The sequence below is a fragment of the Aptenodytes forsteri genome, unplaced genomic scaffold (assembly GCF_000699145.1).
Source record: "Aptenodytes forsteri isolate BGI_AS27 unplaced genomic scaffold, ASM69914v1 Scaffold16, whole genome shotgun sequence".
Lineage (NCBI taxonomy): Eukaryota > Metazoa > Chordata > Aves > Sphenisciformes > Spheniscidae > Aptenodytes > Aptenodytes forsteri.
Genome location: NW_008794753.1, coordinates 4,445,614 through 4,456,695, shown reverse-complemented (window position 1 = coordinate 4,456,695; position 11,082 = coordinate 4,445,614). Strand labels below are relative to the sequence as shown.

The window sequence follows — 11,082 nt, the reverse complement described above, 5'->3', positions numbered from 1 at the left end:
CTTTTTTCCTCCCCTACCCCCAAAGTGGCGTTTTCTGGAACTAGGTTTCTTCATTACTTGTTTCTGAGTTTTTCCTTTTACACGCTACAGTAGATGAGAGTTACCTGGCTGGCGTTTCTCTCGCCATTTCTTATTCTCCGTGCCTCTCCTCCAGCTCCTCTCTCGGCCCCAGTTCTGTTTTCTCCCTGCGTGCACGTCCTGTGCTGTCAGGCACTGGCGACGCAGGGCAGCAGGGGGGCTCTCTTCCACCCTTTTGGAACCCATCACCTTTGTCTCTGCTGACAGGGCTGGGACCTGAACCGCTGTTGCGTTTCAGAGAATTGACATATCGGCTTGAACTGAGCTGTGCTATCTTCAGAGTGTTGCAGGAGCTGGCAGGGGTCATCCCGTCACCCGTCAGATGCCGGGCCAGGAGAGGTGCCCGGCTCCTGCGGTGGAGCGGAGGGCAGTGTATTCTGAGGCAACGGCTGTGTTGGGGCAGACCGATCCGATGGATATTTCAGGCTGGGGTGGATTGAAAATGAACACTTTGAAAGAGCGAGACGTTCTCCAGTGATTCACGCTCCGGCAAGGCAGTGGGCCACCAGGGAGAGGTGCTGGAGCCTGTTATCATTCGGAGCACGTAGCCAGGAGAAGGGTTGGGGAGAAGAAACCCACAGGGCAGTCAGAGTTTTCCGCTTTGCGGTGCGTGTGGAGAAACACTCCTTCAGGGTTTTTTCTTTTCTCTCCCCTCCCCCCATTTCTTCCCCGCAGCTGAAGAACATTAAACACATGAAATGCATTAGCTAGGATTTTTCCTTTCCCCTGCCCCCCTTTCTAAGCTGGGGACCTCCAGGAGGAAGAGGCCTATGAATTGACCCTGCCCAGTGCTTTAATTGACAGGTCATTAAAGACGAATGTGTGGCTAGAGAAAAATATTCAGATTGCAGGCTAGATGTTGTCCGTGTGGGATTTTAATGATTTATGTTTCTTTCTCCTCCCCTCCTTCCTACTCCCCAACTCCAAACAATCCAGGCACCATGGGAGGTCTGTTTCTGGATGGTGAGGAAAGCCCTGCGCTGGAAGACATCAGCAAATGGACGGTGGAGGATGTATGCAGCTTTGTGTCCAACTTGTCTGGCTGCACCGAGTACACTCAGGTAAATCTCTTAACAGCCTCAAGACCATCACGGGAGGAACGTCCTCCCTGCAAGCCCCTGTTCTTTCCCTCCCATCTGTGCCTATTTTACTTGCACTGTCCATCCTAGGAGAAGGTGTATTTCAGAGCCCTGCAGGGCCTGGAGCTTTTTGGTTTTTCTCTAGTGGATTGCTAAATAGCTACTTGCTGCCAGTGAAGACCCCAAGAAGGTGTGTGATGGGCCTTGCAGAAGCCCATAGCAAGAAAGAGAGAGTCCACTGGGAGAGGACGGGAGTAGGGGCAAGGTTAGGAGTGAGCATCCGAGTTGCAGGGTTGATCACGGTTAGTGGCTCTTGGTGTCACTTCTCTCTCACTGTCCAGCTCATGCTTTTAGAAGCTGCCCTGTGCTCTATCGCAGGGCTGAACACAGCGGTGGCTTTGTGTGGAGCAGCTGTACTGTGGGACGGGCTGTCAGGTAGTCCCTGGATCGGGGTGGGCAGCTCGCAGTACCAGCCAGCCTGGCAGAAGGTGCTGCGTTCTCTTGCTGCACCCACAGCACTGTGGAGGCAGAGCAGGGCTGCGGGAGACCCTGCCTGCGCAAGCGTCAAAGTACCGTGCTTACGCTGTAGAGTGATGGTGACTGTGATTTTTAAGCTCATTATAGTAGAGTTGAAATATCCATCAGTACTGGGGGCTTCATAAAGCCTGTTCAGTGTGAGGTCGTGAGGTGCAATACAAAAAACAACCCTGTGTTTTTGGCTTCCGCATCTGTTAGAGTCCATTATAAATGCCCCATTGAGAGAATGCACCAACTGCGAAAGCACAGATTCCTGAGCTGTCTGGGACAGCCTTGTAAAGAGGATATAGCGCGCTTAGAAGGGAGGGACTGAAAGTAGCAGAGATAGAGAGGCAAAGGGCCAAAGTTCAGGACAATCCAGCCTTTCAGCAGAGAGACATCCCAGGCTGAGAACAGGTCTTGAAAGGGAGGAAGGAGAGCAGGAGTCGAGCTTTCTGGACATGCCACTTCAAGAGAGGAGCTTCCCTGACTGACAGCTAAGGAGTGCAAAGCTGTGCTTTGACATCCAGGCTGGCTGAAATCTGATTTCTAAAAATCTGCCGCCTCCCCCTCTTTGGCCCTTGCTGTCTCTCTCTGTTGGCTGCGTTAGGCAAGTGTCCTCTCCCAGAACTTATGCCCGCCCCCAGCCATTTTGAGAAAGGCAAAGCTCAGCACCCCAGCTTCTGCTGGGACCGCCTGTTAGGAGAGCAGTGTGCGTATCTGGCTCTAGGGAAGCGATTCCCTTCAGGTTATGCTGATTTGGTAGTGTGCCATGGGGAAGGGTGCGTGCTTTTGCATCCCTCCAGGGGGGATGGGGAAGTGGAAACCTGGAATTGCCCCACAACTCCCTGTTCTTGCTCAGGTGACGGGATAACGTGCTTTCAATCTAAAGGCTGTCCTTCCTTGCCCCCTAACTGTGATGTTAATCCCATCACAACATGCTTTGTTAAAACCACCTGTAAAACCAGTGCTTCTTTGGAGCAAACAGCTGTGCATGCATGCATGCGAGAGGCAGTATTTAGGAAAGTGAACGCTTGTTAGGGAGATGGGGTACATGTAACATTCCCCAAAAGGAATGACAGGTATTTGGGTTGTGCTTGGGAGTGGATCAGGGTGACCGGGTGTGTGGAAGAGAGAAGGGTCAGTTTCTGATTATGGAGAGAGGGAGGGAAAGGACACTGGTGAAAAAAATGGTGGATGGATGGGTGTTTACGGGAGGGAGAAGCAGCAGGTCTGTGCGTGTAGAGGGGAGTTCAGGAGCTGGGTTTAGTGAGGATGATAAGGGGGTGGGTGGTGGGTTCAGGAGTGTACGCGTGTTGGCTGCAGTATGTATTGAAGAGAGCTGAAGCAAAAGGCTCTAAAACCAAAATACACAGCTACTCGCATGCTTTGTTACCCCCCACCCCAAACCGTGTGCTCTTGCACTGGTGGTATTGCAGTTTGTCTGCATTCCCGCATTGGGGAACGAAGATCAGAGTTGCCTGGAAGCTTCTGAATTAGGCCAGTGGGAAACGTGCAGAAATCTTTAACACAACCACCTTGCAGAAGGATCATCCATTTACACCTTCCATGCCAGCTCCTGGGATACCAGTGGGGAAGAAATCGATAGCTTGCTGAGACAAAGGTTCAGCAATCTTCTCAGTGCATTGCAAACAAAATGTTTTACGATAATGGGAGCTGCTGTAAACAGCCTCCTGTTGTGGCCTTGCTATGTTGCATTATGTAGGGGGTGCATGGCTTAAGGGATGATGCGTTTTTATGCACTATGCTTATATGCTTAACAGGTTTTTTACTGTGTGAAAATGCCAGTGTTCAAGGGCGACCCAGCTCTGTGGCTCTAAACTGCAGAGCTGTCTGTGTTCTCTTCTCCAAAACCACAGCTGCCGGGGAGGTCTGGCACTGGTCTGCAGGCTTCTCCTGCCAGGAAAACCCAGCAAGAGTTTGGTGGTATGCTGCGCGTTTAGAAACATGTTTCAGACAAACAAGAAAACTTCAGCAAAAACAAAAGTTGCCATGCCCGATTTCAGCCCTTGATATAATATTCAGCTTTGTCCCTGCAGTGGATCAAGACCTGAAGGACACCCAAGGGGGATACTATTCTCAAGTTAAGGCTTTTTGTGGAGGGTTTTAGTGCCAAGCGAAGGGAGGCTTTTGGCTCCCAGCCACATTGGCTTCAGAGGAAGGAGAAGAAATCGGTATAGTAAGTTTTACTAGGTCAAAGAGCAGAAACACATGCTGCAGTCGTGAGCAGCTTTGCTGGTGGAGTCCAGCAATAAAAAACACTTGCAACAGCTCAGCTGCCTTGGCTCATAACAGCCACCGCCACTCTCCAAAGGGATGGCTGTGGGCTACGGTATGCTGCTGAAAAAGAAGCCATTAGAGTAAATTGAACCCCCCTCCCTTGCCATAGTCTTTAGTAATAATAATGCTACGCATAAGCCACTGCGTGGAGAGAGACAGCAGGATCAGGCCCCACAGACAGCTCATTTGGGCGAGCATCCAGTATGAGCTAGGGTATGAAAAAAATGCTATGGAGTGGAGGTGTGGTTTAGTAAGACAAACCAGGCATCTGACCGACATCTCCCAGAACCAAGGGGAACCTGCTGGCTAAATTACCAGATGATGGCAGTTTACTCTTGAAGTATTGAGCCTGTACATCTCCTCACCCAGGGGAGACTGGTGTAAGTGTAGCCCTGCTCTACATATGAAGAATGGAGCAATAAGACCATGTATTCAGACCTTAACCTTTATAACACAGTACATACTAGGTGGAAAACTCTTGCATGACCCTGCCATTTGAAATAGATAGAGGCAAAACAAAGTATTTTTTTCTGTCCTTAAGAACGTGTTAAAAGGGTATAGTTTTGCATGGCTGGGTGTATTAGAATGTGCTCATACGGAACTGCCATTTTATAAGACTATACTAGCCCTGCTGTCATTTCTGTGATTATATGTATGCACATCACCAGGCTCTGCTTCACTCGGCTAACAGGGAGAGGGGTAAGAGACTTGCTGTATCGTTAATGGAAACCGGCTGAAAGGCCAGTGCAGTTGACTCCGCAGGATCTCGCCGCGTTTAGGGGTACCGCTTGGCTACCTCAGTCAATACAGTGGCACTGCAGTATTTATTAGTCCATGTTGCTAGAAGCGTTGGGGAAAAAGAAAGGGCCTAGTGCTAAAACAGACGGGTGAGGAGGGCTCATCCTCCCTGATCCCAGTTGGTGTTCCGGGTATCAGGAGTCACCGCCAAACAGCAATGACGGACTGCATTCTCCAGGCTGCTCGCATGTTCTAGGAAAGGTTGTAATATACGACAGGCAAAGGAGGAGGAGGAAAAAAAAAAAAATGAAGTGCAAAACGGAGTGTTGCACATGAATCCATCTAACCTGCAGAATGTGCTCCACAGATCTGTTTATGTATTTTGCCTGGAGACTCTTTTGGAAATTAGCAGCTTTGAGAAGGAAATACATGAACAAGCAAGTTCCTCCTTTTCAGTTGCATATGCCTCACTGAAGACTGCAAATACTTTTGAAGTCTACTGGGTCAACTTTTTCCAAATATCCACACAAGTGTGAGTGACCTAGGATTTGCCAAAATTTAGATTCTTATCTTTTCTCCTATGTCTTCTGCCCTTTTTGGAGTGGGGACAGGGCCCCTGGCATGTCACTCTTCTTTCTCAAATCCGCTATCGTACGCTATCAGCTGGGCTTACTCCTAACGTTGCACTTACTTAGGTCAGCTGTTTTGGTTGCTAAACTTGGGGACGTTCCCCAGGGAAAAAACTTCATGCCCCATCCCAATATTAATTTAAATAAATAAATACATAAATAAATAAATAAATACTGCTTTATCTAAACTGGCCCAACAAGCCCTAATTCACATGCCCACGTGTTGGCTCCCAGCTGTGGATGCAGGATTGCATATACCTCTCGTATTAATATGGGCCTACTTCATCACTGAGGCTCTTAGTCTACCATTCCTACAGCGCCCTTCTGTGCAATGGCAAGACGAGCGCATCAGATGTGTCACTGGCATTTCTAAGCCTGGACTTGTGTTCTGGTTTCTTCCAGGTATTCCGAGAGCAGGCTATTGATGGTGAGACCCTGCCCCTCCTGACAGAAGAGCACTTACTGAACAACATGGGGCTGAAACTCGGACCTGCACTGAAGATAAGGTCACAGGTAGGAAAATTTGCGATGTGGCATGCTTTAAAGTTTTTTCCCTAGCTGGAACAGGGCTGTCAAGAGACCTGGTTTATTGAATATAATTTATTAAGCAATAGTTGTTCATTTATTTATCTGTAATTCTGGTTTCAAGAAAGCTTGATTTGTCCTCCATAACGTTCCGTATCCTCATCTGGAGCCATTCACGTAACTCTTTCAGTAAGAAAACACGGACAGTATTCAGTGCCCAGGGGCAGAAGCAAATAGTTCAGGACAAGTGATGGGAGGGAATAACAGGGATGCAGCGGGGAACTCCTAAAATGGACCAGCTCCTGCTAGAAAAGGCACATTAGGCTGTTCCCACCAATACTGGCCAGGAAAGAAGAAAAGCTGTAAACAGGTGAGGCAAGGTAGATGGTTTCAAATCAGTTGAGCCTGAAAGTAGTCATGCCGAAGTACCTGAAGAACTGGGTAAAGCCATCTCAGGAACCGGTTGTGTCTTTTTTCTAGACTGGATGTAAGTCCTTTTGCTGCTCATTTTCCTTGTAACTAGATGGCTCTTGGCAGGTCTCCTTTTTAGCGAGGCTTGAAGCACAAATGCATTTAACACGTCTCAGCATCATCTGTTGATTACCTACCCTCCCCAGTGAGTAATGGACCAGCTCTTTCCCTTCTCTGCTGTGCCTAGTAATAGACTTCTGTAACATTTCTATCTCTTGCTAGTCATAGCTTACTGGTCTTGCTGATGGGCCGTGCCACCCCCCACGCCCTCCGCTTGTGCTATTCATTTGTATTTTGATACACTGGAAGTAGAAATTGTATTTGCCTCTGTTAATTTAGTCCAGTTCTCTCTTTTGGGGGCCTGTATGTCCTCCTCAACAGACTAGTTTGCTGTTGTGCCCTTATAGCGATGTTTCTTCTTCTTAAAAGACACACCCCACCCCACCCCACCCCACCCGACTTGGCTCCCAAGTCTCTGCCCGTAGAGGTCTGCTTTCCTAAAATTGCTTTGCTGTTCTCCTGCCTTCCCTAGCTGGCGGTCATGGTCATGGTGACTTCCATTTCAGTTGCCTCCACTTCCCCTTGGTTGGACTCAAATCTAGAAGAACGTCTCCGCTAGCTTCTTTTTTTTCCATTTAATGATCAGAAAATGGCTTCTGACACATGTCAAGAACAGGCTGTTCCGTTGTGTTCCCTAGGGGATTATGTCATGCAAATAGCTATGACAGTAATGTGCATGTGCACATACATGGGTTGCACAGATAGGAACTGTTCTGGCATAGCTTCCCTAACCCACAAGCTATACATTTGTTACATTAGGTTAAAACAATAAGAGCAACTTTACTACTTTCCCTACAGCCCTCACTGTTTATGAGGGGTCTAATAAAAAGGTTCTGTGGGCAATTGTTCCCCGTGGGTCAATTCAGTAGGAAATAAAACTCTTATGTTTCTTAAAAACAGAGAATGCCAAATAGCTCACAGACATTCTTAGATCGGATTTGGTGGGGAGAATATGAGATATGGGCTGAAACTAGAAAAACCCTGCTTCAATTTAATCAATAGTGTTTAAAGTTCTATAATAAGGCATGGTTGGGGGGGGGGAGTAAGTGGGGAGCAAAGTCCTGATGTTGCTCACTGAATAATGCCGCAGTTGTCTAGTTTGAACACAAGCCTGTGTTTTTGTTTAAGCTTAAATGTGAAACAGCTGTGTAGGTGCTGGAAAGTTGTGGGGCCTTTGGCCCTCGCTGGGAGGCGAGAACGGCTTCAGGAGAGTTTTCTTCGGTACTGCAGAAGAAGGGAGAGGCTGCAGGCTTACAGTTTCCTGTGCAGTTAACAGCAGCCACCCTGAAGCCAGACTTTTTTCTCCCTCACGCTGTCGTCCCGGCCCCCTTAAGAGCAATTCCTGCTCTTCAGACGTGGACATCGTGTACTGTCCTGCTGTACAGTACCCTGGGCTGGGTTAGCAAAAGGAAAGCAGAAGAGTTCTATCAAATTGTCCATCCAGTGGTGCCTATTAATGAAATAAGTGGCAGGAATCCGTCAGCCCTCTTCACCTGATACACCTTCACCTGAAGGCAGCTACAGACAGGCATGTCCCCAAAGCCTCGTGTAGCAGAGGTGACTTAGGAACTGCTGCTTACCACCACTCTCTCACTCATGAAGGGGATGAGCTGGGGTCCGTGAAAGATGAAGAGCACTATCGTAGTTGTCCGTGCAGCCTTAGCTAGCCAGGTAAACAGGCTGCAAGTTTCCATAGTCCCCTGATGAGACAGTGGGACCTGATTATTTCAGATCAGAGGCTGGACTGGTTCAGCTCTGGGTTGCACGTGTCCTTTCAGCCCGCACCTCAGCAAGGCCTTCAGTCTCGTTCTGGCCAAAGAACACAGATGCACGCAAAACACATCACAGGAAAAGGGCCTGCACGACAAGTGCCAGCACATCTTTAGCCCGAGACGTGATCTAGAGTAGACCTTGCAGCTCCAGCTGTACTTTGGTGCCACGCACCAAAGTGCCCAGTGTAACAGAGCTAGGGAGCACTGCTGCAGGACATGAGTCCTTTAGAAAAAAGGAGAGAGGAGGAAACCTTCCCCTGTCATCTCTGGTAGGTCACCAAGGGCTTTTTTTTGTTTGTTTGTTTGGGGTTTTTTTGTGTGTGGCTTGGGAAGGGTAGCTCTTCTATTTGCAGTTCACTTTGGAGCACAGAACCTGGGCTTGCTGCATGAAAATACAGCTTCTATGGATTTCTGAAGACAGTTTGTGCACATTCTCATCCCCATTTTGCCCCCCTGCATTTATTTCCTCCTTTTTTTTTTAAATAGGTCGCCAAGAGAGTGGGCAGAGTTCTGTACATGGCAGGCTTCCCCATGGCTTTCCCACTGCAACCTCCTGGTTTACGGCCACCAGAGCGGGACCTGCCCCCGGCTGACCTCCGGCCATCCTCCACAGGCAGCGTGGCCTCCCCTTTCAGCAGTGGCCTGCCCTCTGCCAGCCGCGTCTCACCAAAGCAGGAAAACGGAAACCCCTCCATCATTGCTGGGATCAATGACACCACGAAACCTCCATCTTAACTGCAGGACAGCTCTTGACTGCTTCTGGAACTGAGATTCAGTTGAACAAACTGAAGGTAATGCATTTTGAGAGCCCAGGAGAGCCTCCCTCAGCAGTGTGAGACACAGGAGTGAGGAAGGGAGGTTTTTAATTTTTTTTGGATGCATTTGCTTTTTGTTAAAAAAAAAAAACAAAAAAAACCCCACACAGAAGTTTTAAAAACTGTAAAAAGGGAAGGAAAGAAACCTATCCAAAGATGTACTGAGACAACGCAAGTGAAGAGAAAGAAAATTATTCTAGAGGATGGCAGCAGCATTCCCATTCCCTTTCACACCCCTTCTCGCTCACCAGTCTGAGATGGAGAGCCGTGGACAGGGAACGAACGCTTTTCTTTGCCTTCAAAGAAACATGGCTTTCAGGAACTTCTGGGTGTGACTCCAGGCAGGGAAGAGGAACAGGCACTGCTCCTCCCAATGGTACTCAGCACCCCTGAGCAAAAAAACCCATCAAAAATGAAACCAACCACCTTCCCAAATATCTCCTCCTCCCTGGAAACTCTACTCAGTTCCTCATTCAGGTGTCTATGCATCTCTAGCAACTTTTAAAACAATACCAAAGACAGACAAAAAGAAAAAAAAAAAAGAAAAAAAAGGCAAGTTCCGGTCCATGTTTACTTCAGTGTGGATGGTACGGCACAGGCGGCTCACAGGCTGGGGGCTGCCCTCTTCCCTGGCACGTTGTCCCTTTCAGCACACACAGAGAATGGACTCTGCCTGTGCTCCAGCCCTGCAGAGGTTGTGGTTTTGGGTTTGGTTTTTTTTTTTTACTAGATGATTTGTTTTGAAGAGAAGAAGAAAAAAGTGTGTGCTTTGGTGGGATGAAGGGTCACAGGCCTCACTCCAGTGTGGCCCCCTCCCTCCTTCATGTGTACAACAGACAGACTCATTTACGCATTTGGGGTGGGTTTTTCTGTTCGTAGGGTTGGTTTTGTTCTTTTTAAAGCCTTGTTACAGAGGTGGATGTAGTTGCACATTCTGGCCTGCTGTGGACCATGAGACAGATACCTGTGCGTTCCCAGAGGAGGGGGAGGGATGCTGGGGGATTCAGGCTAAAAACAATGGGTAGAGTTTTTACTACTGTGAATGAGATGGTAACTCCTGGGGGTGACCTCCTGTGACTTGTACAGTTGTGAACAACAATCACATGTGGTACTTTTCTCTCTCTCTCTCCCCCCCTCTTTTTTTTTTTGTTTAAACGTTGCACGTGCTACCGTCTTTCTTACAAAATAGCTTGGTGGTACATTAGCTTCTTTATATTGTAAAAAAAAAAAAAGTCATTATGCATCACATCACGATAAAAATGCTTTCCAGCAATCAATTTAAATAAAAAAGAAAAACACTTAATTTACAAATGGTACCTAGCTTCCTGAGCTCCTTGCAAGTGGTTGCTTGACCCAAGAAGTCTCCTTTCTTTCACTGTGTGTACACTGGGGCCATATGCCTTACCGCTGGCGTTGGTAACTCTTGGTTGCGCTGGAGCTGCTACATTTCTGGCCGAAAAGCCAACGTGAGGGTTAGTTCACAGCTGCTAAAAGGCAGACAGCACCTTGCCCAGCTAAGTCAGAGAAAGGAGAAAAAAGCAACTCCTTTCTCTTTTGGAAGAAAAGGTAAGGTAAGTTAAACCTTTTTCTTATAGTTAAAGGCCTTACGCTGCTCATCTTTGCGGTCGTATCCCAGGCTCCCATATGTAATTGCCTGAAGACACAGGCTTTATCAGCCGTAGGGAACCTCTGTCTTGAGCACTCCTGAAACCCCTAATGAAGCAGCAGGTGCTTTGGCCCCCTCAGAGTGGGCTATAAATGATAATAATAACAATTGACAATGATGATGATGTTAATAATAAAACCTAATTACTAATTTCTGAGGTTACTTCCTCCCCCTTATGGGACGAAGGGTATCTGGATGCATGTCTAGGAAGGGCAGGTCTAGTAATTACTGTAACTGCAGTTGGGAAAAAGAAACCCTCTCTATCCCTGTTCCTGCCGGTAAGCTCCAAAAAGACATAACAAACTCTGAATGAAGCAAACACCCCACAACACTGTACTACAGCAGTAATTACCTGTGCAGTAATGATGTCTGGAAGCAGGAAAGGAGCAGCACTCAGTGCAGGACAGGAAGAGCATAACTACCTCTTTACGT

The 11,082-nt window shown here is 47.9% G+C and overlaps 1 protein-coding gene across 1 annotated transcript in view; it reads left to right on the top strand.

The window, feature by feature from the left end:
• Positions 1-9,526, top strand: part of SAMD11 (sterile alpha motif domain containing 11) — a 150,135-nt gene extending 140,609 nt beyond the window's left edge. Inside the window, exons 12-14 of the mRNA XM_009274246.2 lie at positions 1,015-1,139; positions 5,744-5,854; positions 8,656-9,526. Coding sequence (XP_009272521.2) covers positions 1,015-1,139; positions 5,744-5,854; positions 8,656-8,904 — 485 coding nt within the window. The 3' untranslated portion in view covers positions 8,905-9,526. The remainder of the gene's footprint in view (positions 1-1,014; positions 1,140-5,743; positions 5,855-8,655) is intronic.
• The last annotated feature ends 1,556 nt before the right edge of the window (positions 9,527-11,082 follow it).